The 27,085-nt window shown below is 38.7% G+C and overlaps 1 protein-coding gene across 4 annotated transcripts in view; it reads left to right on the forward strand.

Annotated features, from left to right (window-relative positions):
* Nucleotides 1-27,085, forward strand: part of NELL1 (NEL-like 1 (chicken)) — a 995,550-nt gene that overhangs the window by 273,753 nt on the left and 694,712 nt on the right. For all 4 annotated transcript variants that reach the window (XM_011937505.1, XM_011937506.1, XM_011937507.1 and 1 more), the window contains 4 exons: nt 8,426-8,498; nt 9,490-9,572; nt 17,514-17,648; nt 18,582-18,684. In XM_011937505.1, the coding sequence (XP_011792895.1) occupies nt 8,426-8,498; nt 9,490-9,572; nt 17,514-17,648; nt 18,582-18,684 (394 nt within the window). The remainder of the gene's footprint in view (nt 1-8,425; nt 8,499-9,489; nt 9,573-17,513; nt 17,649-18,581; nt 18,685-27,085) is intronic.

Raw genomic sequence — 27,085 nt, forward strand, 5'->3', positions numbered from 1 at the left:
CAGCCACATTGCTCTTTTTATAGTTCCTTGAACATAACAGGGCCTTTTCACCTGCTTGTGCCTAGGACAGTTTTCATTCGGTTGTTTGAAATGCTGTCTTCTCTTTTTTGATTAATTATAATTTGTATTTTAAGTTCTAGAGTACATGTGCAGGATATTTTTCTGGAGCACCCTCTCTTTGCAGGTCCTTCACCATTACTGCTTGTGTCAGTTAGCTATTGCTGCACAACAAACCCCCAAAACTCAGGGGCTTATGTCAATAAGCTCACAGGTCTGCTGAAAAATCGTGTTGATAAGGATCAGTCTTGGTTGATCCCCTCTAGATTTACACATATGCCTGTAGCTGGCTAGTGGAGTTGGCCAAAGGCTGACTTACCTGGGATAGTCTTAGTGATATAGTGATTAATTCCTGGCTGGCGCAGTGTTGGCAACTGGACCATGTGTCTTTCGTTATCTAACAGACCAGCCTGGGCTTGTTCCCGTTGGCAATGTTTCAAGGTAGGGTAGATGCTCACAAGGCCCTTGAGGCCTAGGCTGGGAACTGGCACACCATCACTTCCACAGTGCTTTACTGGTCAAAGCAAGTCACAAGACCAGCCCCAGACTTAAGGGGTAGGGAAATAGACTCCTCCTCTTGATGTGACTGTGTACAAAGTCACTGTTGAAGATGTGTGAGTACAGATGGGGAATCAATTTGCAATCATTCTATCACATACTTTCCAACAGAAACATCTGTGTTTCCTTCCTCACACTCACCACAGTTTGAAAGTATAGACAGGACTGGCTTCATGGGCCATCAACCTGTGTAGTCCCACGCAGCTGTGCTTAGAAAGGTCCTGTGATTAGCTTAATGCCCTGCTGTTGCCCTCTTCAATTGTTTAGTAAATTTTGAACAAGGGACTCTGTAAATTATGTAGCAGGTTCTGAGTATCATTTATGTGGCTGTTTATTTGTTCATCATTGGTCTTTCTAGATGGTAAGCTTCACCAGGGTCAGAACTCTCTCTCATTCAGTAAGTGCTTAGAAGTACCAGGTACATAACTGGCAGACAATATACTCTTAATGAATTTTCCAGTTATGAATCTATCTTCTTATTTGTAAAGGTCCAGAGATATCTTTCCTGAAGGTAATGCAGATTATATAAGAATACGTATTAAAAGCAACTTGCACATAGTACGTGTGCAGCACATGTCCCCATCCCTTTTTAGTATTTAAGCACATAAAAATGCATTTCTAGGCATTTAATGCTCTCTGTATGTGTAACTGTATACTGTAGAAATGAAGGCACTCTTCCTGTCTTTTAGGAATGTCTGCTTTAGTTGGGAGGATGTCATTAAGAGAGAGAAAACAGTTATTCCTATTATCTATTCCAGCTTGATGAGTGTATGATTCTCTGTAGATATAAGGAACTTTGTGCTTGAGCTCAAATACCTGGTACAGACAGATAACACATAGAGCATTCAGAGACTTGGACAATCATTTTGCTGCAGAGGTGGGTTATGGGAATATAGAGGACAGAACCAACAGTTATTGAATGTTTCCTATGTTCAGACTTTGGCCCTACATATATTATCTCAGTTAATTACATTTCACCATCAGAGAAATCCTACTAAATTAGTGATTTTTATCCCCATTGTATAGGTCAGGCAGTTGGACTCTGAGATTAAGGAAGTTGCCAACCTTGTATAGCCCAGAAGTGATGGAAATGGGATTTAGACCCAGGTCTTTATGATTTCAAAGTCTTTGCTTATTCATTCAACAAATATTTATTAAGGACTTACCCTGTGTTTCCACAGATACCACTGTATTGACTAGGGAAGACATGATATTTAACTACACCAAGTACCACCATGAGACAGAATGTGTCTTTTTGTGGGTTTCCAGCTTCAAAGAATAGGTGATCCCAGTGGAAACATCAAAGGGGGATGGCAATTTCACATAGCCCATCTTCCTAGAGAGCGAGGCGGTTCTTCTTGTTGGGGAGTGGCCTTATGAAATGGCTCATTACAAAGATGCTTTCCATGGGACAGCTTTCAAAACTCATCTTCTCCTTAGAATCCTGGATGCCAGGCAGTGCTTCTGGCCATCCTTTTATGAGAAGAAATGGCTGGGGTAGGGGAAATATATCAGTGTCTCATTACGGAACCTACCTCTTGATCAATTCAACACTACACAAATCTCCCTGAAAAAGAGGCAGCCACTTCTCAGGTGAGAGTCAGCATAGCTCCAGGCTTTTAATATTTATCTTGTGGAAGCTGCCTCATGGATTCAACAACCACGTCTGCCGAATTGCTCCAGAGCTAAAATTGCTTATGATGTGCTTCCAGGTTAAAATAACATTATTCTATATTTTAAATATTATTATGTTGCTTTATAGGCAAAGTAAAAGCAAAAGCTCCTCACTTGTCAAACTGAATTTCTGCACCCTGGTGGATCCTTGTGGACAGTGCAAAAAAAGTGCTGCTGATTAAATAGCAGAGGATGGAATCCCTTGTTTGGTGCCTGGTACATAAGCCTCTAGCATTAGGTAATTCCTGTCTGAGACACAGAACACAAGCTGGGAATTTCTTCACTTCAAAACAGCATCCATTTGAGAAAAGCTGGCCAGTAGTGATAGGCTTATCTGAATCTTCTGATTGTCATAGATTTTCATTATCAAGATGATTGACTACCCACTAAATTTCCCTTTGATGCATTCTAAGCTGATTATGCTGTTACAATTTCAGAGGGTGAAAAATTAAAAAATGAGCCCAGGTGAACTGAAGTAAGTTATAAGGATGCTTCAGGGGTTTAGTGTTCTGACAGTTTCTGAAGAGTTGAGGCCTCAGGGAGACTTTTCATTCCAAAGCCTTTCACAGAGGCCAAGGCTCTCCTGTCTTTGTTTCTCTGTCTCTGTCTGTGTCTGGTGAACTTGGGTCTGAAACCTTTCCCTCACCTGGACATCACTGTCTCCTCTAACAGCTGAGGTGTCACTGGGAAGTGAAATTGATTACAACTTTTTAAAAATTCCACAGCTGTTGTTTTTACCTCAGCTGCTTCCCATAATTCCACAGATGGTAAACATATGTTTATAGGCACATTGAAAAAGAAGCTATATTGGATTCCTCCCATCTTTAATTCTTATTTTTCCTTTCATGCAGAAAGTCAAAGTCACAGAACTAGGGAATCTTACACATTTGAAGATTAATATTTCTGTGCATTAAGACTTTGGAAACAGCAGGACAGCTAATGATATGCTAATGAGCTGACAGTTTTTATTGATCATAATGAAAGTCGACAAGTGTCTTTCTTGGCTGTTTTGCATGCTGGAATATTTTATTAACGTCTTCAGGGCAGAAGTACATGATTGGTTGCATTTTGAAAACCTCTCTGGGAGTTTCCCAGGTCCTACTTTTTGTTAGTCTGTTTCCAAAGCTTGAGTCCCTGCCAGTTTATAACCAGAACACATCTTCATCCATATATTTACATGCCCAGCAGGAAACTCTCCCACCCCTTTTTCCTCTCTCTTTCAAAGCAATTTGTTTCAGTACTTTAGCATACAAAAAAATAGAACCATTTTCTTCAATGTAAACAGAAATCTGCAGGGAAATAAGAGCGTTAAAAAAAGAATTATCATTTGTTTGGTGGTGAAGCTGCTTTCATTTGTATCAGAAAGCTCTGAATGTTTAGAAGAGCTTGCCTAATGTTAGTTATTCCATACACAGGAGGGACCTAATTGGATAATTTTCTAATTTTTTTAATTGCATCTTTCTATGTTTCTTAATGCAAAATGAGAAACGTTCTAGGAATAATGGAAATAATGGGCATTAGTTCCCTAAACATTAAAAATCCATAATATACAATGTACCTGCTGCAAATTTATTTTTCAGTGCATGGTGAGCTGACGGCAGGAGGTACAGGGTGGCAACAGGTGGATTAAACAAAAGGAAAAAAAATCTATTTTTCTGCCTTCCATCAGTACTAATAGTAAAAGCTTATTAATTTTGGGCTCTGCTTCTTAGGGATTTATTTAGGGCCTCAGATCAGCTGAGGTTCATCATTACACTAACAATAAGAAAATGGAATGGTTAGCAAATTAATAGTGTAAATAAGATTACGGGGGTGGGGCAAGGGGGAATATTTGGCTACCTAGAAAGACTTCTGTTTTCTAGCACTGGAAAACTGTCTTAGCAAATTATTAGTATTTAATACAAATAATTAGTCTTGCATGTTTGATTAGTATCTATCAAGGCAATTGAGATAAAATCTCATTTTGATAACAAGACCTCTTTGTAGCAATATGTTGTTAGTTCATGTTAAGGGGCTCCCTTAAATGATTTATTTTTTACCTACGGCATATTGTAGTGACCCAGCACTGGTTTTAGGGTGTTAATCAAAAATGTCTCGATCTGTCTCTAGCTGATGATAAACAAGTCTCAATCAATTTAGAAAGTTTATTTTGCCAAGATTAAGGATGCACCCATGACACAACCTCAGGAGGTCCTGAGGACCTGTGCCCAAGGTGGTCCTCATGTATACTTTGCTTTATACATCTTAGGGAGACATAATACATCCATCAATACATGTAAGATTTACATTGGTTTGATCTGGAAGGGTGGGACAACCAGAAGGGTGGGGGCTTCCAGGTCATAGGTAGATTTAAAGGTTTTCTGTTTGGCTGTTGGTTGAAAGCGTTATCAGTAGTAAGGAATGTCAGGGTTTTGATAAGGGGTTGTGGAGAAGAAGGTTTTATCATGCAGATGAAGCCTCTAAGTAGCAGCCTTCAGGAAGAATATATTGTAAATGTTTCTCATTAGACTTAAGGTCTGTGTTGATGTAAATGCTGGAGGGGTATAATGAAGGATGTTCAACTCCTCTTCCATCATGGCCTAAACTAGATTTCCATGTTAACTCTGGAATGCCCTTGGCCAAGAGGAGGGGGTTCATTCAGATGGTTGGGGGCCTTAGAACTTTATTTTTGGTTCGCAAGAGTTAGTAGCCCTGTAGTATATAGCCTAGGATTAAGGCATCCTTTAGAAAAGCTACTTAGGGTATCAAAGACTTAAATTTCTCATAGGTCGTATGACCAGGTGATCCGGTCCTAGATAAGTAGTTCTTATGGGAAGTATCAAAATGACCTTAGATAGTTTTCAAAATAGTCATGACTGTTCTTTCAACCTCTTCCAGAATTCTGATATATACCCTAAATTAAAAACTAATGCCCTACATGATCTTCATAGATCCTAATTGTGCTCAAAATTGTGTGGTTCAATATTGTATAATTCATAGTTTTCAATAATTTGATGCTTTAAAACATATGTTGTGTTTACTATGTGAAATCTACTACAATAGGAACTTCAGGGGATACTAAGATGAAAATCTATTATCTTTGCATTCATGGTGTTTGTAATATAATCTAGTAATTCTGTTGGATTTCATTCAGTTCCAAATCAGTGAGATTTTACTCTGTTTATATATGAGTTGGATGCAATAATTTTAACCTTTGTGAACTTTTAATGAGTAAACCCTCTTGCTCCAAAAGAAGCAAATTGTTGACAATACAGCAGAATTTTTCAAAGTGAGGTCCTTTTACCATTCATCAGAATCATCTGGAAGAGGTTTTTTTTAAAAAATGAAGATTCCTGGGCCCACTCCAATCCTACAGCAACAGGATCCTTTGGGTTGACACAAGAATCTGAATGTTAAGCAGATACTCAAGGTGATTCTCAGGAACCTGAAGTTTGAGAAACACTGCCAAGATGAATAATATGAAAAAAACATAGGTCTGAAAAAATGAGATCAAAATAGGTCAGCTAATACAGGCCCAGCTAGAGTTGCATTTTTCAGTTAAATGTAGATACATTTAGAGTTAAATGAGGAGAAATAATAAAATTTTTGTCTTTTTATGCCTTATCTCCTTTGGGGGAAGTTGTAGTGCTTGAAGGCACATTTTCATCTGTGGAAATCCTCATAGATGATATATATATATATATATTTTTTTTTTAGAGGAATAAGGCTGATTGAGCTCCTTTGTAGTTTTACACATTATAAAATCCCTTTTGTAGTTTTATGAAGAAAACTACATGCTTAGCAAATGCTTCTTTTATCAGCAAATGTCCTGGCAGTAAATTGTCCATATAGCAATTTAATACCAGATCTTCTGATTCTTATTCTGGGGAAGGTGCTATGATATACATAAATGTTGTGTAGTCACATGCATACACACACACATGCACTGAGACATCTTTAGATTATAAGTGGTATCTGTAGGGTATCACTGCTTTTCTTTTAATCCAGCATTGACTTACAACCATTCAAATAAATTAACATTCCCATCTTGATTCATTTGGTAAGAACAAATTTTCATGCCAGTATGTGGGCTCACCTCTATGACCTTTCCTCATAAAAAATACCAAGTGCTTTGGGTTTTTGTGTTAATGAGCATTGGGAAGCTGTCAGCTTTTATTTCTGTTTTTTGTTCAAGTCAACATCATTGACCTTCACCTAATGATCTATAACAGACACACACAGGTACCAGAGATTAAAAGTGGAAAGACAGGTAAGTAAGGAGAGATGCAGACAGAGGAAAGGTATGAGGGCAGGCGATTTGTAATTCATAATGTCACTAAAATGAGTAAAGTCACTTGAAAAGGAAAAGGAAAATTGCTATGCGCTGTATTTTCTTGCTTTAGGATTAGTGGGATGGGGTATTATTTTAAAATGAGTTTTCCGTTTGTTTTTGGAAAGGTGTTTAGCACCATGACATATGTGCTCCAGGTTTCTGAGTACCCTTTTCCATGATGATAAAAATAAGAATAATCTAGGGTCTTCTGATGAACAGGTATGGATCCGATCCTTTTCTGTTACATATACTTCCACCAATTCTGCATCACCTAGGGTAACCAGCTGTCCTGGTTTGCCTAGGAACCTCTGTTTTAGTGCTGAAATTTTCCATGTTCCAGGAAATCCATAAGATGGAAATCTATAGTTTTGTCTGTTCACATTCTTTTATAATTATTATTTGTAAAGTAATGAAAGCATAGATGCCTAAAATGTGACAGTTTCAGTTTGGAGACCTGTTTCATTGACCTAGAACATGAGTGCTGGGTGGATCTTTAGCTTTTTCATCTAGCACTTATTTTCCAGATGAAGCAACTGGGGCTCATAGAGGGTGGCTAACTTATTACCTAAGTCTGCCCAGTTAGCTAGAGACAGATCTAGAACTTGAACTCAGGTTCCCTGACTTCTAATCCATGCTTGTCTCAAATTGCCACGTATGCTTGAAGGTGTGCTAGCCTCTCAAAGGAGTTAATTTGCTTTGAAAGACTGAATAATTTCATCCCAGAGAGAAGTTAATTCATTTAGATTGTGCTCCATTAATTGCTCCCTGGTATTCCTCTGCAAGAGATTATGAATTAATATTGAGGAGCAGTGGCAGAAACTTCTTCCCCATGGTGAGGCTGTCTTCTCTTGTAATCACAAACACTGCATCATCCTTGAAGAGGAAGAGGTTAATAAACATATAATTCTGTGGAAGAGGTGCTGTGATCCTGTTATTTCTATTAATATTTCCAATTAATGTTTTTTCTTGAAATAATAAGTCAAAAACAGCATTTGCTGATTGCCTTCTGCTGTTTAGAAGATGAGCACATAAATGTTAAGTGTTACTCCCTCTGAAAGACTTATATCACTATCTTAAGCCTGTATTTTATTTATAGATTAGGCTCAATATTCTGAACCAGCTTCCACATCTTCCATCTGTTCTGTAATATCTCTGCCATCAAATCAGAAAAAAACCCTAACAACAGAATCTTGAAATTCAACTTGAAAAATTCAAAAGCCAAGTCAATATTTTCATTGAGAGATGACAGCCCTGATGACTTTCTTAAATTTGAGCTATTCTTCCAGACTGAATTACAGAATTAATAGACCACCTTTTACTCTTAAGACTCATCAACAAAGACTCATGTTACTTGATTAGTTGAGGAGCAAGGATTGTCATGGAATTTTCCCAATGTCTAATTTTATTTCCTTGGCTAAATGAATCAGTAGAAAAATTTTAGGCTAATATGTTTCTTTTATATTTCTTCCCACTTTAAAAAAAGTCCTGTAAATCAGCAGTATTTAACGTTCTAGGATGATTAGGGCATTAAGGAGAATTTTTATTGAATCAATGCTTTTTACTGATGTATCTTTGGTGGTATAATCTATAATTGGCATTAACTAGTGGTAACTAATTGTAGCTTTCTCCACATAAATGTCCAATTCAAGATTCCTAAAGTAGGATGCCTTAGAGTAATGCAGTATGTACTAAGGTTAGCTCACCCTTTGAATGAATCAATTTTGTTGAAAAATAATCTGACCTGCCAAGAGTATGTGATTGCATAGGGGCCATTTGAGCTGGTGACTGTAATCGTGATTGCCACCTGTCTCTTTTGTTGTCAAGGGGATCATCCAAGATGGGAAGATCATCTTTATGCCGAATGGATATGTAACACAGTGTCCAAATCTAAATCGCAGTAAGTAGCAACTTAAAGCATTGTGATATATAACTTGTTGATCGTATCAGAGAAACACATCTGGAAAGATAGACCCAAATTGTTTACAGTATTGACTTCTGAGGTGCTGGGGATACTGAAAGAGAACTTATTATCTACATTATATAACTCTGTGTCTTTAAAAAAATATGTATCATTTATTGTATTAACCGGTTTTCTCACTGCTTATAAAGACATACCTGAGACTGGGTAGTTTATAAAGGAAAGAGGTTTAATTGACTCACAGTTCCACATGGCTGGGGAGGCCTCACAATCATGGTGGAAGGCAAAACAGGAGCAAAGTCACATCTTACATGGTGGCCAGCAAAGAGAATGAGAGCCAAGTGAAAGGGGAAACCCCTTATAAAACCATCAGATCTTGTGAGACTTATTCACTACCATGAAAATAGTATGGGAGTAACTGCCCTCATGATTCAATTATTTCCAACCAGGTCCCTCCCACATGTGGGAATTATGGGAGCTACAATTCAAGATGAGATTTGAGTGGGGATGCAGCCAACCCATATCATTTATTGAATTAAAATTTGAAAGGAAGAGGGTTACTTTAGCATATTCTATAGGTGGATATAAAAAGATATGTTTAATATATATTTTAAAAAACTCTTCATTAAGATTCTTGACCTGGATGACAGTTTACTTTTTCTTCTTCTATGATACTTAACATTTTTTCAGTTACCTCCCTGTAAAAATGAGAATTTAATTTTAACTTTAAAATGTCATGTTGCCTTTCTTTTTAGTTAACAATGCCTTTTTCCTGTTCCTTTCTTTTTGCTTATTAAAATAAGAAAAGATCCAGACCTGAAATCCTCTGTGATTTCACTCAAATTTCAAAGCAATATTGACCAAAAAAACCCCAAAAAACTCTTCTACATAGTCACATATCTACTGTTTTTAAATTTTATTTCTTATATTAGCACAATATAAATATACATTTTATATTTTCTTTATTGAGCTTGCCCAACCTGCAGTGATTTCTTAAGCCTGGTACAAGGAATAATGGATTTACAAGAGCTTTTGGCCAAGATGACTGCAAAAGTAGGTATCTAAATTTCACTTGTGATGTTTCATTTCTTTTTCTGTCCTCTCTGGAATTCAGAGTGATGTGTTATAATGGAAACATTTTTAGCCTTGGCATCTGCTATGTTACTACAAAAATGTTTTATTCTTACTCAAAATAGGACTACCAATAGTAAACATAACCATTCCTGTCTTTGGTGCTATTAAGTGTGTATCATAATGTTTACTTGAAAAATGTTTGGAAGCAAGAGGTAATATGTATCACTGTAGATTCCATGGGAGTGGAAAAGGAATTTGCCCATTGGCTGTTAAAGTAGTAATACTGTAAGATGATCTATGGTCAGAGCCACTGCTCTTATAAGCTAATGCATTTTGGATGTAAGAATAATTGCCCATAATCGGAAGGGGCAAAATAGCTATAGTTAGGAACAGATTACTGTCAATGGAAGGCATTACATTACATTTTTAATGTATAATTCATTTCAAGGCTGATTCTGAGTTAAATAGCAAAGGAGGCCAAATTTGCCTTTCAACACCTTTGTTTTTATAATTCTGCACCTTTTCCTCTTCTCCATTCCATCATCCACTTAACAAGCATCTTTTGAGGACCTGCTGTTTGCTGGGCACTGTGTTGGGCACAAAGAGGCAATGGTGAGCAAGACATACTTTCTACCCTAGATATGTTCGTATTGAGTGGCAGAGCCCAATGTGTCAACAACTAAGGGCTTTAATATATATTCATAAAGTGTATATTCATAATGAAAATCCTTGAGCCTTGTTGAAAATGACACTGAAAAAATAGAAAATGTGGCTAATGCTGTTGTTATCATACCAATCAGTCGTGGACATGAGTTCCAGCCTAGGGCGAAGAAAGAATTAGGTTGGGCCTAAGAGACATTATACTCTGCCAAAGGAAGAATTTTAATAACAGTGAAAATGATACATTAATCCTATTGTACCTGCGGCTAAGACTGCTCCCTACCATCAGCCATGGCATGTGCAAAAAAATTGGTGGGTAGGTAAGTGTTTGCGAGATAAGGCTGTATTTTGGACCCATGGATTGTGCTGCTGAAGACAATGTTTCTATTTCAAACTGGGTTTTTGGCTAAGCCAAGCCCCTTTTTGTCTGGAAAGGAGAGATGCATAATTTTTGTGAGAAAACAATTGAGACTGAGGCTTAGATCTGAAGCATTAGCTTTTCACTTCAGAGTATAGAGGGAATGTGAAATGCAGGTGATTATTTGCCTTCCCAGCTTATGTCATAGAGAGGCTTTTATTTCATATTGCCTGGAGCAGCTTGATCTCAATACTGTTAATTATATTTTAGCATGCTACCAAATTTTTGAACAAGAAACATGCCACTCAGTCTCAGGTGATTGTGGTTCTTCGTTCTCCAGCTTCGAGGACGTCGTTTGCTTTCTCATTCTTTCCCATTGCAGAGAATGTCATTTTTCTCTTTTTAGCCACACATCATCTAGGAGCCACATTGAGCTCTATTCTCAAAACATTATTATGTAAAATGGGCATTTGTGAGGCAGAAGATATTTAATTGTGGGCAATTGCAAGCAGCAAATGGTTTAATCCACTTTCTAAACCTCCCTTTGGCACTTTGGCAGATTTTTAAGTCTGTTCCTTCCAAACCGTGTATAGAATTACAATTTGAAAACTAAGTACTTCCATCTTTGCTGCGTAATTTGAAATCTATGATCATCTAGAATAAGCGTTGGCAAACTTTTTCTGTAAGGGACCAGCTACTGAATTTTGGGACTTGCAAGCCAAGAGGCAAAATCAGGGGTATTATGTGTAGATTTAGTTCATTTAAGTATAATCATTTAAATTATAACTCTTGAAAACTATAAAAACCATTCTTAGTTTACAGGACATACAAATGTAAGTAACAGGCGAGATTTGGTCCACTGGCCTTAGTTTGTCAACCATTGATCTAAAAGAAACAGAAAAGTCAGTAATACAAGCATTTACTATGTATTAGTTATAATGCTTAAGCTTTTATATCCACTGTCACTTTAATCTTTACCACAATCCTTTGAGCTTGCTTTAATTTATTAGTCTGATTTACAGATGAGATGACTGAGGTCCAGGAAGGTCTGATAACTTTTCCTAAGAGAGTAGATGCAGAGCTGGGACCTGAACTCAGGTAGTTAGATCCTGAAAGTTGAATCATGACTGAGAAAGTTTGTGGTTTGACAAGAGAGGGCTAGGAAGAGAGATAAAAGATATAAATAGAGAGTAATATTACTCTTTCTAACCCTCTCCATCCACTGGCAGAAGGATGGAGATACTACTAAGAATGAGCAAATAAAAAGAGAGGAAAAGAGAAATGAATGTTTGATCATTTTATTAAGCTGAACTAAAGTTTTCAGATCATACCTGTTGGGAATGAAATGTATGAACATAGAACTTGTAGTAACTTTTCAAAGAGGAAGGTTATGGCAAGAGCAAGGTCTCTTTTTTATTGTATTATTTTATTATTTTTTAAAGAATAAGGTCTCTTAATGCACCCTTTTGGCTATGAGCTGCTTGTTTTCCTTGGAAATATGTGAAAATTCTTTGACATTATCTACTTAAGTATTTTCAGACCAGATTGCTCAGAATCAGACTGCTATACCTAGGATAGGCCAGGTGAAGTCTCAGGAAAGTATTCTTTAAGGATTTTCAAGGAAGACTTTTTTTTTTTCCTTCTAGCTGGTGCCAAGGTCTGAACATGAAAGTTTTCTTTCTTTGCGTTGTGCAAGCCTCCTTCTTTTTGTTCACTCTAAGACTGAGGGTATCACATGTTAGTACCAAATCTTTATATAGGGGCTTCCTTTAAGGTACCCGTCTTGGGAAGATACTTTTTCCCAACTCTGTCCCCTATACCCTGTGCAACCATCAGGGTGGAAACTCAAGGGCTCCACATTTCATTAGAAATCTTCAGGATGTTGTTGTCTTTGGTGCTCACTTATTTCCTGGGATCCCTGCAGTCACTTTGTTTTGGACTCTGTGACTTTCTTCCTTTTGTATTAGCTCTGTGGCAGTTTTCAAAAGTTTTAATTTATATATTGAATACAGGAGTTTAGTTGGTTCAGTTGATGAAGTCCTTCAGGGTATGTAGTCTGCCATCTTGGTGGAGGCAGAAATGTAACCCACTCTTTTGGCAGATGGAAGGAGATGGAGTCTGGAGATGTCAGGCAGACTTGAAGTTGAATATGGTTCCCAGATGCAAAAGGAATTCTATGGCACTAAATTTATCTGGGCCCAGTCTTTATTTTTAATTAAATAGGCCCATTGTGGCAGAATTTGGTTAATGGGGCTGGAGGTAATTTTTGGAGGTTTCATTTGAGTTGTCCAGCAGTTCTGATTAGGATGAGTAGACAGTCGTATAATTCATAGTGGAGATAGAGAATGGGCTTTAAAGTCAGACTGATAACGACTCTAAGTCTCTATTTTATAATTTCCTTGGATATTTGTAGCTTTGAATAAGTTATTCGACTTGTTTCAACATCTGTTACCCCATATGTAAAATGGTGACAATTATTCCTGCTCTTGTAAAGATTCTGTGAGCCCAGGTAAATGAAGTTTGTTGCATGGAACACAAGTGTCATTCATTAGGTGGTAGCTGCTGCTATTTGTACTCTTAAACCTAGAAAATATAGACAACCATGGGGGGATGATGGTTCCTTAGAGAAAATGGTCTTTAAGAAAATGCATATCTTACCCAGTGACTTGAAATCACAGTCTGGTAGAGCCTATACATTGCTGTCAAGACCCTAGTCTGAGAGTCCTGGAAAACAGCAGGAAGTCCTTCCTCTTGGGTCAAGGTGGAAACCCTGGAACCCTTCCAGAGAGGAAGCTCTGTGTACAAGCTGGATAGGAATTGGTAGCCAAAGTCAGAACCAAACAGATGTAGATACCAGATCAGTCCAGGGGTCTGTGTAGGAGAGCTCACTGTTCCTTTTCTCCTTTTAGGGTTAGGCATGCTGGCAGGTGACTGTGCCCTTGTTTGATACAGGACAGAGGTCAGGATAGATAAGAGCTCTGTTGAGGAATTCTGGCATTTTGGCAAAATTATACTTTTTTTAAGGCAGAGAAGAGATGGGGCTGCTACCTCAAGTAATAACCCTTTTTTGTCCTCCTACGTTTCCCTTAGTGATCTACAAGCATCAGCCACACCCCTGGCTTACTCTGAAGGTTCTCTCATGTGGTTTTGACATTGTGGGAAGTACCTGCCTCCTGGGAACATTGTGATAGGGTCAGGCTCTGTCCTGCTATCAGATCCCAACTGCACTGTAATCCCATTCTGACTTCAAGCTCAGAAAGAAGAGATACTGAAGACTGGGACTTTCTTGATTACTTCTGTTTAAATGTTTGACAAACCTATGTATGCAAATCAAGCCACACTTGGAGTGGCATTTAAGCTTGTAACATCTTTAATTTTGAGACTTTCATTCTTTTGAGGAATTCGATAATGAATTTTCAATTAAGCTTAAATGTTTAACAATAGAAGCCTCTTTTTTCCTTTCATATAGCAAATGCCAAATAAATGTATTTAGAAGAAAAGAAACAATCCACCACGTGACTAATTTACTTAGATCTGTTCATTGACCTCTGACGATTAACAAAAAAGGCCTCTGCTGTCTCTTTTTCATTGTGTAGAGTTAAGAATAAATGATTTAGTCCCTGGTGCTTAGATAAAGGCGTAAACAAAAGGAAGACAGAATGGAGATGTAGATTTGATACCATATCTGTTTTGAATCTGCAGACAATCTTAGAGAAAGTGGCAGGTAGTATAGAAATAGCTTTTGAAAATGAATGTGCATAAATCCAGCATGCTAATACCAATGACAGAAAATGTAATTCATTTTTTGATTCACAGTTGTTTGTCTCCTTTATTGCTCTTTTAGGATTTAGCAGGAGCAAAAGGGAAGGCAAGAGGTTACATGAAGCATCTTTGAAAAATTAGCTTTTTGCCTTAACATCCCTTTGCCTTTGTGTCTATTTGATGTGCTCTTGTTATTACAGAGAATAGGACTTTTCAATGTTGTCAGGAAAGGCTAAAAATATTAAAAATAAAAACCACATTCAGAAGGGAAACAAAATCAGCCTTGAGAATAGCTTTTATTATATTAAAACTGACATTTTCCTTGGAATTGAGTTTTGTAGGTGAGCATAGCTCAGCTTTGTGGGACAGTGCTAGAAATTGCCACTGTTACCCTTAGGCAAGCTCCTGGATTTTAAGAAAGCTTAGATGTGGAATTACCTTTTGAACCATTTAGTCTGTAGGAAGTTCCCTTTTTGGAGTGATACAGACCCACCAGAATTGTTCCAGATTTTCAAAGTAAGTCAGGAATGGGTCTTCTCACAAAGGTACACAATTCTGAGATGCTTTTAGGAGGAATGCAGATCTGGTTCAACTCTGTTGTTCAATCCAAGGTCATATATCTGTTACTACCTTATGTAGGAACTACTGGGGCTATAGAAATGAAGTAAAGATAAATGAGAAGTTGTCACTTTCTTTTTATTGAGGTTCCACATCTGTAGATTCAACCAACCATGGACAACAATATTTAGAAAAAAATTCCAAAAAGTTACAGAGAGTAAAACTTGAATTTTCCATGTACCAAGTACTGCATTGAATCCATGTAAATGAATTGATGTTTAGACATTGTATTAGGTATTATAAGTTATCTAGAGATGACTTAAAGTATATAGGAGGATGTGCATATATTATATGCAAACTATACTATTTTATATAAAGGACTTGAACATTTTCAGATTTTGGTATTGGCAAGTGGCCAAACCATATGCCATCATCCCTCAGAGTCCAAGAGTATCACCAAACTCAGAAATGTATTTTGTCTGTTTCCTAAAGCATTGCCAAATAACTTAATTATCATAGATTCTGTAAACTCTATGATTAGGCTGGAGTTTTGTTGTATTAATTTATTTATTGAGACTGAGTATTGCTCTGTTGCCCAGACTGGAGTGCACTGACGTGGTCTTGGCCTACTGCAACCTCTGCCTCCCAGGTTCAAGAGATTCTCATGTCTCAGCCTCCAGAGTAGCTGGGAATACAGGCACATACTACAACTCCTTTTTATTTTTTGTATTTTTAGTAGAGACAGGGTTTCCCCACATTGGCCGGGCTGGTCTCAAACTCCTGACCTTGGGTCATCTGCTCGTCTTGGCCTCCCAAAGTGACTCACACTTACAGGTGTGAGTCACTGCACCTGGCCTGGGCTGGGGTTTTAAGTGAAACATAAATTTTTAGAAGATCATGCATATTAGAAGGAGTGATAGGAAGCTAATATTTCAGGCAGCATCAACTCTTAGGTCTTTAGGGACTGCTCATGGCGCATGGTGGTTGGTCTAAGATCCTATTTGTTGTTTTTTCTGCTCTTTGCTACCACCCATAAAAGGCAGACAAGGGGTAAGTTTTCTTGAGAAATTCCAAAAGCTTGGAGGAAGAGGATGAAATAAATGACAAAACCAAAGGTTAGAATTACATGTGGATTCCATTTCCAGAGAGTAGTTCTGGTATGAGTAAGTCGGAGGAATGTGTATGAAATGGAACCATAGTTAATGTAGAAAGATGGTGGAAGTCTTTCCCTAGGTTTATCTATTATATTTAAAATAGTGGCTTAAAATAATCTTAGTTAGATCAAATGTTGAATTGATCTTCTGTATGGGGAAAGTACTTAAGACATGAAAGGATAAACATGATTGAGAAGGAAAAAGGAAACTCAGATAATTTTCTAGGAAATGATATTTGTTTTTCAATGATGGTGGTCTCTATGTAAGGAAAAGGAAAGGGAGAGTAATATCACTACTAGACTGAGTTACTCTTTTGTATGCATGTGACAGTAGACAGATCATATCAAAGTGCTGTATTTAGGGTTTTTTTGAACCATATTTTTGAAGGTAAACTGGAGTAGGCTGTATGAAAAGTGACCAGAAGAGAGGCTTGGAATCATATCATGAGGAGCTGTTAAGGGAACCTGGTCATGCCAAGTGTGGTCAAGATGACAGGATAACCTCAAATGCATGAAGATTAGGTTTGCTCAGGATGGGTTACAATGAGAACCTAGGCATGGCAGGAAAAAAAAATATATATATTTCACAGCCAAAACCATGAAAAATGTTTCAAACATTGAGAGCTAACTGAAAAAGTGGCTTTCCTTGGAAGATAATACATGTTCCTCCACTGGAGATGTGCAAAGGCTAGATAATCACTTGAGGTTTCTTGTGAGGATATTCAAGCTTTATAATCCCTTTCCAGCGGGAGAGTCTAAGACTCTGTGATTATTGGCAATGACTGGGTGGCCTAGAAAAATAAAAAAGGTTATTTTACAAAATTCTGATCTTACCTGGGGGTTTGGTTACTTTTCCTGACCTTCTTCTAAACACAAAAGTGAATTCCTGGGGCATTCTGTTTGGGGGATCCTCTTACAACTTTTCTTTTTTTCTGGCCTCAGTTCTTCAGAATTTTTCATCGGACAGAAGGCAGTGACTTCCTAGTTTGTAAACTATGACATTCTAGTTATTGTGTGAAGAACATAGAGAGGATAGTGGGAGATAAATGTAAGAGCCTTGGAGTTCCTGATTAGATCACCTGTAAACATCATAATGAGTCCTTGAGAACACATTCATTATGAGTGTTTTTGTGTGGGCTTGAATGGAAAGCACACACATTTATGAACACCCATGAGGTTCCTGAGATACAGTTTAATGTCTCATTTGGTATTCATTAGACCATGATAGCCAATATGTCTTCAATTTAGAGTGATTCCACCTTGTGTAAAAAAATAAATAAAACAAAAAACAGATGATGCTAAGAATCAGTGAACTGCTCTGAACACTTTTTTCTCTTCTCAGAAGGAATTTTTTTTCTTGTTGCTATTAGCTTTGTTAGGATGATGCAATTGAATTACAGAAATTACATCCAGTAACTCTTGCTTGCAGCTAAATTATGCAGAGACAAGACTTAGTCAATTGGAAAACTGTCACTGTGAGAAGACTTGTCAAGTGAGTGGACTACTCTATCGAGACCAAGACTCTTGGGTAGATGGTGACCATTGCAGGAACTGCACTTGCAAAGTAAGCCTCTTTGTAAATAAATACAGTAAAAACAGTTGTAAGGGGACAAGTTTGATAATTAGAGTGTAACCTGTTCTTTAATAAATAATGTTAACTCTAAGAATTGTTAGGTTTTTACCTAGCACCCACTAACCATATGAGCAATTGTGAAACAATGCTGGAAAAGTGTCATGTCTTATATGAATACTTGGAAATTAAAATCTGCTTTCCCTTGCCAACACACTCTAGTTTGATTTAATCTGCAATGTTTGGAGTTTGAAGGTTGGGATGTAGTGGAAAGAAGGGACTCCTTTGATTTTCAAACAACCTAATGGTTGTCCTTATTCACAACCAGAATAACTTTAAAAGGGGAGTTTAATTATTCTCTACATGTTTTTATTGTCTTTTACAAAGTGTATCCATCACCTCTTTCAAATAATTGTAAGGCGTTTCCTCCCTGACTCACTATCACTGTCAGGATATCCATTATTTGTATATGCCTTCATCTGTTTCAGTGAATTATAACAGCCCCCTCCAAAAATTAGTATGTAATCCCTGTCCAGTTGAAATTACTTGATAAATATCCAAAGAATGCCATTGTTTGTCTAGGAAAATACAAAACAGATTGTTAGAGCCTCAGAAATGATTGACAGGGTCTGCAAATGTGTTATTTATGTTCTTATAAAAATAGACTTTTTGTTTTCTGCATAATCTGGTTAGCACACATGGGCAGGTAGAATGAAACCAGTGATGTATTTCAGGAAAGTAATTGAGGTGGTCCGGGTCATCTGGGCTGGAGAAAACACTTTATCTGTGGTCCTGGAGTGGACTGGGAATTCTAATACTGCTTCTGTTTCCCTGATGAGTTTTCTAGGATGAGATTTGAACGATCTCCACAACAGGAGCTATCAAAGGATACTTCTGAGATTATGTTCCATGTCCTTCCTTCCTCAGAGTGGTGCCGTGGAATGCCGAAGGATGTCCTGTCCCCCTCTCAGTTGCTCCCCAGACTCCCTCCCGGTGCACATTGCTGGCCAGTGCTGTAAGGTCTGCCGACGTAAGTACTGACTGAGGGTCAGACTGGCTGTCTGTGTTTTGAGATTTATTTATTTTCCATGTTTTTCTGGACACAACTCATTGACATTGATGAAATGAAACATTGGCAGTTGATGTAACATTAAATATATGGTAAGAAGAGCCACAATATTTTAATCACTTGCAATGTGGCAGACACTTAACATGGGCTTTTTTTTTTTAATCCTAACATCAACTGTAATTACTGTTCTTCTTTCATTCTATGTGGAAGGAATGTGTGTTCACAGGGATTAAGTCACTTGTCCAACAAGTGGGTGAGGCTGATCGGTGAATTCACAACTCCAAAGCTCCATAGGCTTTAGTCCCCTCATTCTAAATGATCAAGTTAAAGGCCAAATTCTGTATTTTGGCTTTCTGAGATTTTGCCTAGATTCTCCTCTTCTTAAGGGGCCTTTGTTAGGAACTTCGGGATGAAATTCAGTTAAAATACGGAAGCTGTCATTTAGAACATGTGGTATGTGCCATATACTGTATTGGCTGCTTTAAATCTACTAGCTTAGTGAATTCTCACAGCAACTCTTGAGGTGGGTATTATTATTATCCCCTATTTTACAGGAAGCTGAGGCTTAGGGATGTTAACTTACCAAGATCATGAGGCTGGTGAGTGGCAGAGGTGAGACAGAAAACTAGTTCTGTTGACTACAAAGCCCATAGCCTTTTTATCAATCCATATGGTCCTCTACAGAAAAGGAGAGTTCTGGTCAGATATGTATGCTATGGATAATTTTCAAGGTCATTTATTTACCAAAAGAAACACACCAATGTCAGTAGCCTTCAAAGCACAGTGGTCCATCATTCTGCCAGGACCAGCATGTCACTGAAAGTGGGAATAGCAGTGAAAGTGGGTTGCAGCAGCCCAAATAATTGTTGAACTTTTTAAAAAGGAACTTTGTAGTTTTCCTTTTTTTTTATGGTTGGCATACTGCACCCATTGCTCTGGGGGATGTACTTGGAGTTGCTCTAAGGAGAAGAACTTTCTTATTTCTGTTCCAAGAACTTTTGGAAGTCATGTCTGGCAATATGGGCAGCTCAGGTGTCTGGATACTGAATTATAGTTTGATCCCATGATGGAGAGAGTTGTTGGTAGGTACAGATTATTTGTTTTAATTCTTGATATTCTTCAGCAGAAGAAGTTGAAAAACTATTAGGGGCCAAGCACGGTGGCTCATGCTTCTAATCCCAGCACTTTGGGAGTCCAAGGCGGTCGGATCACCTGAGTTCAGGAGTTTGAGACCAGCCTGGCCAACATGGCAAAATCCTCTACTAAAAATACAAAAATTAGCCAGGTGTGGTGGTGGGCACCTGTAATTCCAGCTATTCTGGTGGCTGAGGCAGGAGAATTGCTCGAACCCGGGAGGCGAGGCAGAGGTTGCACTGAGCTGAGATGGTGCCACTGCACTCCAGCCTGGACAACAAAAACAAAAAAACAAAAGAAAAAAACCCAAGAAAAACCCCAAAAAACAAACAAACAAACAAAAAACAGAAAAGAAAAGCTATTAGGGATGTATTAAAAAATGTGAGATGTTTTAGTCTATCATTTAGAGTTCCTGCGCAGATCTCTGAATACCATCTCTTGAAAGTTGTTGTCTGGACATGAAAGTAATGAGTCCTTCAGCGGGTTTGTGTCTTAACATTTTGATATTTTTTAAAAATTATAAAAGCACTGTGCTTTTGGCTTAACATTTTCAAAACACAGAGAACGATAAAGATCAAGATGGAAAATTCACCCATAATACCTCCACTTAGAAACACTCTTGAAATTTTAGTGGATGTGTCGTTTTTTAAAAAAAACAAATTATATTTTGTGTGCAGTTGAGGTTGTACTGTGCAGGCAATTTTGTATTCTGGTCTGTTAACTTGCCATTGTCACTTAAATACGTTATTATGTTTTAAAAACTTCTGCATAAATGTCATTTTCATGAGCTTCATTGTTTCCCATTGTTTGACTGTTGCATAACTTTTTTTTAACCAGTCCCAAGTCATTGATATCTAGATTGTTTCCCACTTTTCACTATTATAAAGTACTCTTAAATAACATGTTTTGTATAGACAACACATTTTTGTATACTTTTGTATTTTATATTCCCTGAAGATACATTCTTCAGGCTAGAATTACTGGGCCAAAGATGAACATTTTCAAGACCCCAGATGCATAGAGTTAAATTGCCCTCTCACTGGATGTGTGTGGGACAGTCATTTTTCTTTATGCTAATTTGTTTGATAGTTTTAGGTTTTAAAAATTATTTCAGAAAATAACTCAATTATATTAAAATGTTGATACATGCACTAACTGAAACATCAGTGTTTCTGTTTTTTTTTCCTTTGCATGGAATTCATAGCAATTTAGTTAGGTAGCACTAATTTTCTCATAGCTCTGATTGGTAGTTTGATGTGTTCAGAGTTTAATAAAGTGGGAATACAAATACATTATTAAAACAATATTCTAGAAAAACTTAAAAAGAAATGATATAAGGCACCTCTGGTAATTAAAAGGTTGAGAACCTCTGGGCTGGAGGGCTTTCATTTCTTACCAGTTTTTAATAGAAATATGCATTAGGTGGTTACTGAGTACTGGTGCCCGGAATAATGATGAGGGATCCTTCTCTGCTTTAGAGGAGCTCACTTTCAAGGCAGAGACATGGTTTACAGTGTCTGGAACTATAAGTTCACTAACATTAGGCATGTGTACGGGGCACTGTTGGAGTACAGAGGAATGGTCTGGGAGGGAGGCAGAGGATACCGGGGAAAGGCCTAGGATGCTTCCTGGAGGACATGGAGCCAAGTTAAATATTTTGTACCTTCTAGAAGTTGACTTTGGTGGGTTAAGCAGTGGGGCGGAGAAGAGAATGAGGATTGCTAGAGCAGAGTTCTAACACTAATCAGTGGAATTTCTGGACGTTTTCAATGTCTTCACATCAGAAACATGATAGAGAATATTTACTTTGGTTGTCCTTTTTAAATATAAGTATGTGAGGTAATACATATGTTAGTTCTTAGCCATACCACAGTGCCTACGTATTTCAAAACATCATGCTGTAGACCGTAAATATGCATACCTTTTGTCAGTTAAAAAATAATAATAAAATGTTAAAAAATGACAAAAAATAAAGTGTATCTTATATGAATAACTCAGTCGAATCTTGTTTTTTAATCCAGTCTGACAGTCTGGATTGTTTTGTTTGAATTGGATCATTTAATCCATTCACATTTAATGTTGTGAGGGATATAATTGAAACTCCTGTTTCCTGAGTACCATGTTTTTCCTTGGTTTAGTTCCTTATTTTGATTTTTTTCACTTTTTTGTGGAGCTGCCTGAAGTAAATCTCTTTTATGTGAATTTAAAGAAAAATGCCCAAGCTTCTAGGGACACCAGGTAAAGGTAGGGACATGACAAAGGCAAAATGAACCAATATATAAAAGCAGATTGTGTTGTCTGCTCACTCACTGAGTGTTCACAGACTTCTTATGGCCTTGGGAGCTGCAGCACTTACAGATGAGGGCATCTGTTTAGAAATAGGAAAGAAGTTTTTCTAAGCATCCATGGTGGTACAGAAAATAGGGAGTTTCATTCCTCAAACGTTTGTTAGGTGTCTGCTCTATTCAGGGCATGTTTAATATACCTAGTTGCACATTAAAATTCTCTGGTGAACTTCTTAAACTTGGAGGTTTCCAGGGCTCCACCTAGACCTGCATAATCACAATCTCTAGGCAGCAACATCCTGAAATCAGTATTGTTTTGGTAGACAGTTGAGATCTACCAGAGATAGGAAGGAGTGAGGAAGATGGAGAAAAAAATATTTCTTCTATGCAAAACAGTATGTGTGAAGGAATAAGAGTGGAAGAGGGAAAGGGGAATAGTGTGTTTGATGATAACACAGGATTTTTGTAGGTGACAGTTTGAAATAGAGCTGCAAACCTGAGTTGCGGATGGATGATGAAGATGGTGAAGACATTCAGTAATTCTTACGGAGGTCCTTCTGCCAAACACTGTTGTCAGTTCTGGGGGCAACAGTGGACACATATGGATCAGTTACTCTGGCAGGCACTGTATTTAACCTTTTATATATATTAATTCATTTAATTCTTCCAACAACTCTTAAGTGGTAGGCTCCACTATTATCCCCATTTTACACATGAGGAGGTGAAACCCAGAGAGGAGAAGTGACTTGTCCAAGGTCTGTCAGTTTTCGGGGAGCCAAAATAAAGCCCTGGCAGTCTGGCTTCAGAACCCAGTGGGATGCTCTTGACCTGTTGGCTCTACCCATTGTTCTCCAGAGAGATCTCTGTTACAGTAAAGAGCATTATTTCACATGAACACTATGGAAGACACAGAAGGCACACAGAGAACGGAGTCATTAACTCCATCTGAAATGTACATATGTATGTGTGTGTTAAGAAAACGTCATAGGCAACAGCTGAGCAGGGTATTGACAAATGAAGAGGAGTTTTCCAGGCGTACAAAGTAGATAAGAACATAACTGCCAGAGGGAATTGCACACACAAAATCATGGAAATAAACCAATGTTGGTTTTGGTACTCCAATCAAGCTTTTAATGCAGAGTTGTGGCATAATCAAAGATGTGCTTTTAGAAAGGCTACTGCATCAAGAGAGCTGGAGGTAGTGGGGGGTATGGAACTTGGGCATATTCCAGGTGGAGGTGTTGAGGCTGGCAGGCAGGCACAGCCTGGGAAGATGCAAAGGAAGGGAAGGATGTGGGTGACAACCAAAGGAGCTGACATGTTAGAGATACTCCACAGGTACTGTTTTGCATGAGACAAATGGATCAGGGACAGAGCATCTGCAAGGGAGAAGTTGCCAGGTTTTGAACAAGAGCCTGTGGGAGACTCATGGTGTGATTAACAGAAATAAGACAGGTGGAGGAAGCAGTTTGGGGAGCAGTACATTCCATTTGACATGTTTGAGTTAGAGATGCCTGAGGGACAACTAGTTTGATGTGGGTGTCTTACTCGTAGAGGTGGTATCTGAAGCCAAGGCTGTGAATCAGCTCACTGAGGGAGGAAGGATGCTTGGGTGTTCAGCCTCTCTGATCTGCCACTCTCCTTTAAAGTGTAAAACAGTGTGCTGATTTTGACATTCTAGGCTGCTGAGTACCAACGGATGGCTGGAGGGTGTTCAGGGTACAAATGCCTAAATAAAGATAGGGAAACCTTACATCCACATCTGACAGGGACGTCAAGCTGTACCTGTCACTTGGTTATTCAGTGTGCACCTGAATGGCAAAAGTCTTCAATTATTGCACCAGAAAAATCAAGGTCAAAATTGAAGGGCCAGGTGTCTGTGGGTGCAAAAAGATACACTGCATAACTCTTTATATCCTCAGTACATTTGTTTCTGACATAATGGAGAAGTGTGTGTTGGTGCAAGGTTTCAATTCTGTGTTTGAGCACTGTGAAATATTCTAGTTTGCATGTCACCAGTGTGATATGAAGAGCTTTAGGTATTCATTTACATTTCTAATTACACTGAAAGCTGTTGGAATGGAGTCCCAAATGCCCCAGCCAAACGCACCAGAGCCTGACTCACCTTATGCTTGAATTTCCTCAGACATAAAAAATATACCTTTTGGCTATAGATCAAGAGGTTGGATAATGAGGACTGATGTTAGGCATAGGAATGCAGTGGCAGGGAAGGAGGGCTGTTGTCAGAGAAGTGAAGAGGAGTATGAGAAAGCAGGAGAAATTCTTGTGACCTCCAGTGGTGATCCTGAAAGTCATCCTAAGATAATTTCATAGATACATACATTCTTCTGCAGTGCCAAATTGCAGATGGTTGAGGCATGCAGTAACATGTTGATCTCATTCGCCAGCACAAAAGCACCCTGCTATTTGAGGACATAAAGTTCAGTGGACATTTAATTTTTATAAGAGACTGGTGGATTCGAGGGGTGGATGTGTCTCCATGTGTGGTGTGAATGTAAACAGTGAGGCATTTTTATCTCCAGATTAGGAGTTCTCAGATGAGCCTCTCAAAGGGGAAGAGAGGATTTGGATAAGTGCCTTAAGGCAGGGGAGCAAATGTGTTAATACCATTGTGGGAGTGGCAAGGGGCAAAGAAAGAAGAAATGTCTATTTCTTTGCTTCCCAGCTTGGGCCAAGAAGCAGATGGCAGATTTGACAACAGTGCACTTAGCAGAACTGTCACTCTGTAACAGGTTGCCTTGCCAAGTTGGCAGCAGCCACATTTGGGAGTGTGGGAATTTATTAGACAAGAATTCCAGACCTTGGAGGTGTGGTCTCCACATACGGGTACATTGGGAAATCCAGCTCTCATTAGGACCAACAAGTCATAGTCAACCGATTTATCTACAAAATTGAGGTATAAAAGATGATCAGGGATAGATTTTGTTTAGTGAAGGACCTATCCAGATAATTATATTAATTCTCCATTTTTTTTGGTATCTACTTTTAATATTTGAAGTTGTATTGAATGCCAGAAATAACTCTTATCTGTGGATCAAGAAATTTGTTTTTTGCTACCTACTAGAGGCTCATTAATTTGAAAATGATTTATTATTACTCACAATAAGTCCTGAGGCTTGGGGCTTGGGGCTGGAGATAAAATTATAGGCATTGTCCCTACCCTCATGGAGGTTGCAATTAGCAGCAGGGACATGGTGGGGTGTACAATTAAATGGGAAATTAGGATGTCATGTGATACATATTCTGTTGGGATTAGGTCCAAAGTACAATAGAATAAAAAAGTGAGGATGATTAACTAGTGTTAAAGGGTAAGAACAAGTTCTGAGGGAAGTCAGCCCTAAGCGAAAGCTCGTGGGTGTATAGAGGGGGAGGTTGCCAGTGGAAGGTGGGTGGGGTGCTCTGCCGGTGTTTCTGAGAAAGAGAACAGTACATGTAAGGCCTGGAAGTGAGAGAGAAAGCGTGTCTAGAAGGTATGTGGAGGTGTGAGTGTTTGGGAGGGTGAGTGAAATCACAGGAAATGGTGGGCTGTGAACTTTGGGAGATAAGAGGCCTCATGAATGGCCTTGTTTGTTGAACTAAGGATTTTGGACTTTATTCTGAGAGCTTTAGGGACCCTGATTTTAAGCAGGGCCTCATGTTTACACTTAAAAAATGTATGTCTGACTGTTATATGAGGAAGGACTGGTGAAGATTGAGACTAGAACATGGGAGAGCTAGGAGAGACTAGAACATGGGAGAGCTAGGAGAGACTAGAACATGGGAGAGCTAGGAGGCTGTGGTAGTACTGAAGAAGAGGGACGATGACAGCCTGAACAAAGACAGTATCTGCGGGCAGAGGGTGGGGAATGGAGAGGAGGAGGTTGACTTGAGAAACTTAAGAAGGGAACATTGATAGGATTTGGACACTGACTGGACATGGAGTTGTATAAGACAGAGAGATTAGAAGGATGCCAGGCACTGGGGTGTGGGAGCTGGGATGGATACTTGTGCCATTGCCATTCACTGAGAGGAGAATGCAGGAGTGGAACATATTTGGGTGGGGAGTGAGGTGGCTGTAGGTCAGGTTCTGAGGGGAAGCAGACTTTGAAATAGAGATTTACATGTACCTTATTAGGAAGTGCTCTGAGGATCACTTCTGGGATAGGAGTGAGGTGGTGAAGGAAGAAGAATTGGGCAGAAGGAGAAGTTGAGCTGCAGTGGTGACAACACATGCTGAACTCATTCCTACAGGGAGCTTTGGAGCTGGAATGGCCCTTCAAGTTATCCTCAGTTTGGAGAAAGGGGGCCAGGACTGTGTACCATGTTCTTCACCTTGGGCAAGGTGGCTCTCTGCAGCCCTATACAAGTCTTAGATCTCCATTCAGGGGAGAGCTGTTAGTTGCCAACTGTCACAGCAGTTGTAAGAATGTATCCTTTGCTCATGGAAGTAGATCTCCACATGCCACAGCATCAACTAGAGGGTATGATGTTAAACAAAGCATGTCCCTGGACTTTCTTCTTCCTGTGGCTAAAATGGACGAGATGACTACTATTTTATTTTATTGGAAGGGAGGAATGAAAGCCCCATTTCTTATGTGGTCACCCTCTTTGCCTTTCAGATCTTGCCCCTCAACATCGAAAGGGGTCTAGGTTCTTTATCTGCAAACATAGCACTTGCCTCACTTAGTAATTATACATTCACTGATGTGATTATGTAATTACTGTCTGTTTCCCTGATTGTAAGCTCCATGAGAAAACAGCTTTGGTTCTTGCAACATTATATTGTTGGAACCGAACTCTCGATTCCCTCCTGGGCAGGGGTCGTCGCGAAGGATCACCGACACGAGGTTCACAGCAGAGAGTTATTTATTACTAGCGCGCTAGGGTCCCAAGCTCTAAGTTGGTCCTGGGACCCCGACTGCTTGTTACAGGCTGTTTATATA

Source organism: Colobus angolensis, unplaced genomic scaffold (assembly GCF_000951035.1).
Source record: "Colobus angolensis palliatus isolate OR3802 unplaced genomic scaffold, Cang.pa_1.0 Scaffold164, whole genome shotgun sequence".
NCBI classification, from domain to species: Eukaryota; Metazoa; Chordata; class Mammalia; order Primates; family Cercopithecidae; genus Colobus; species Colobus angolensis.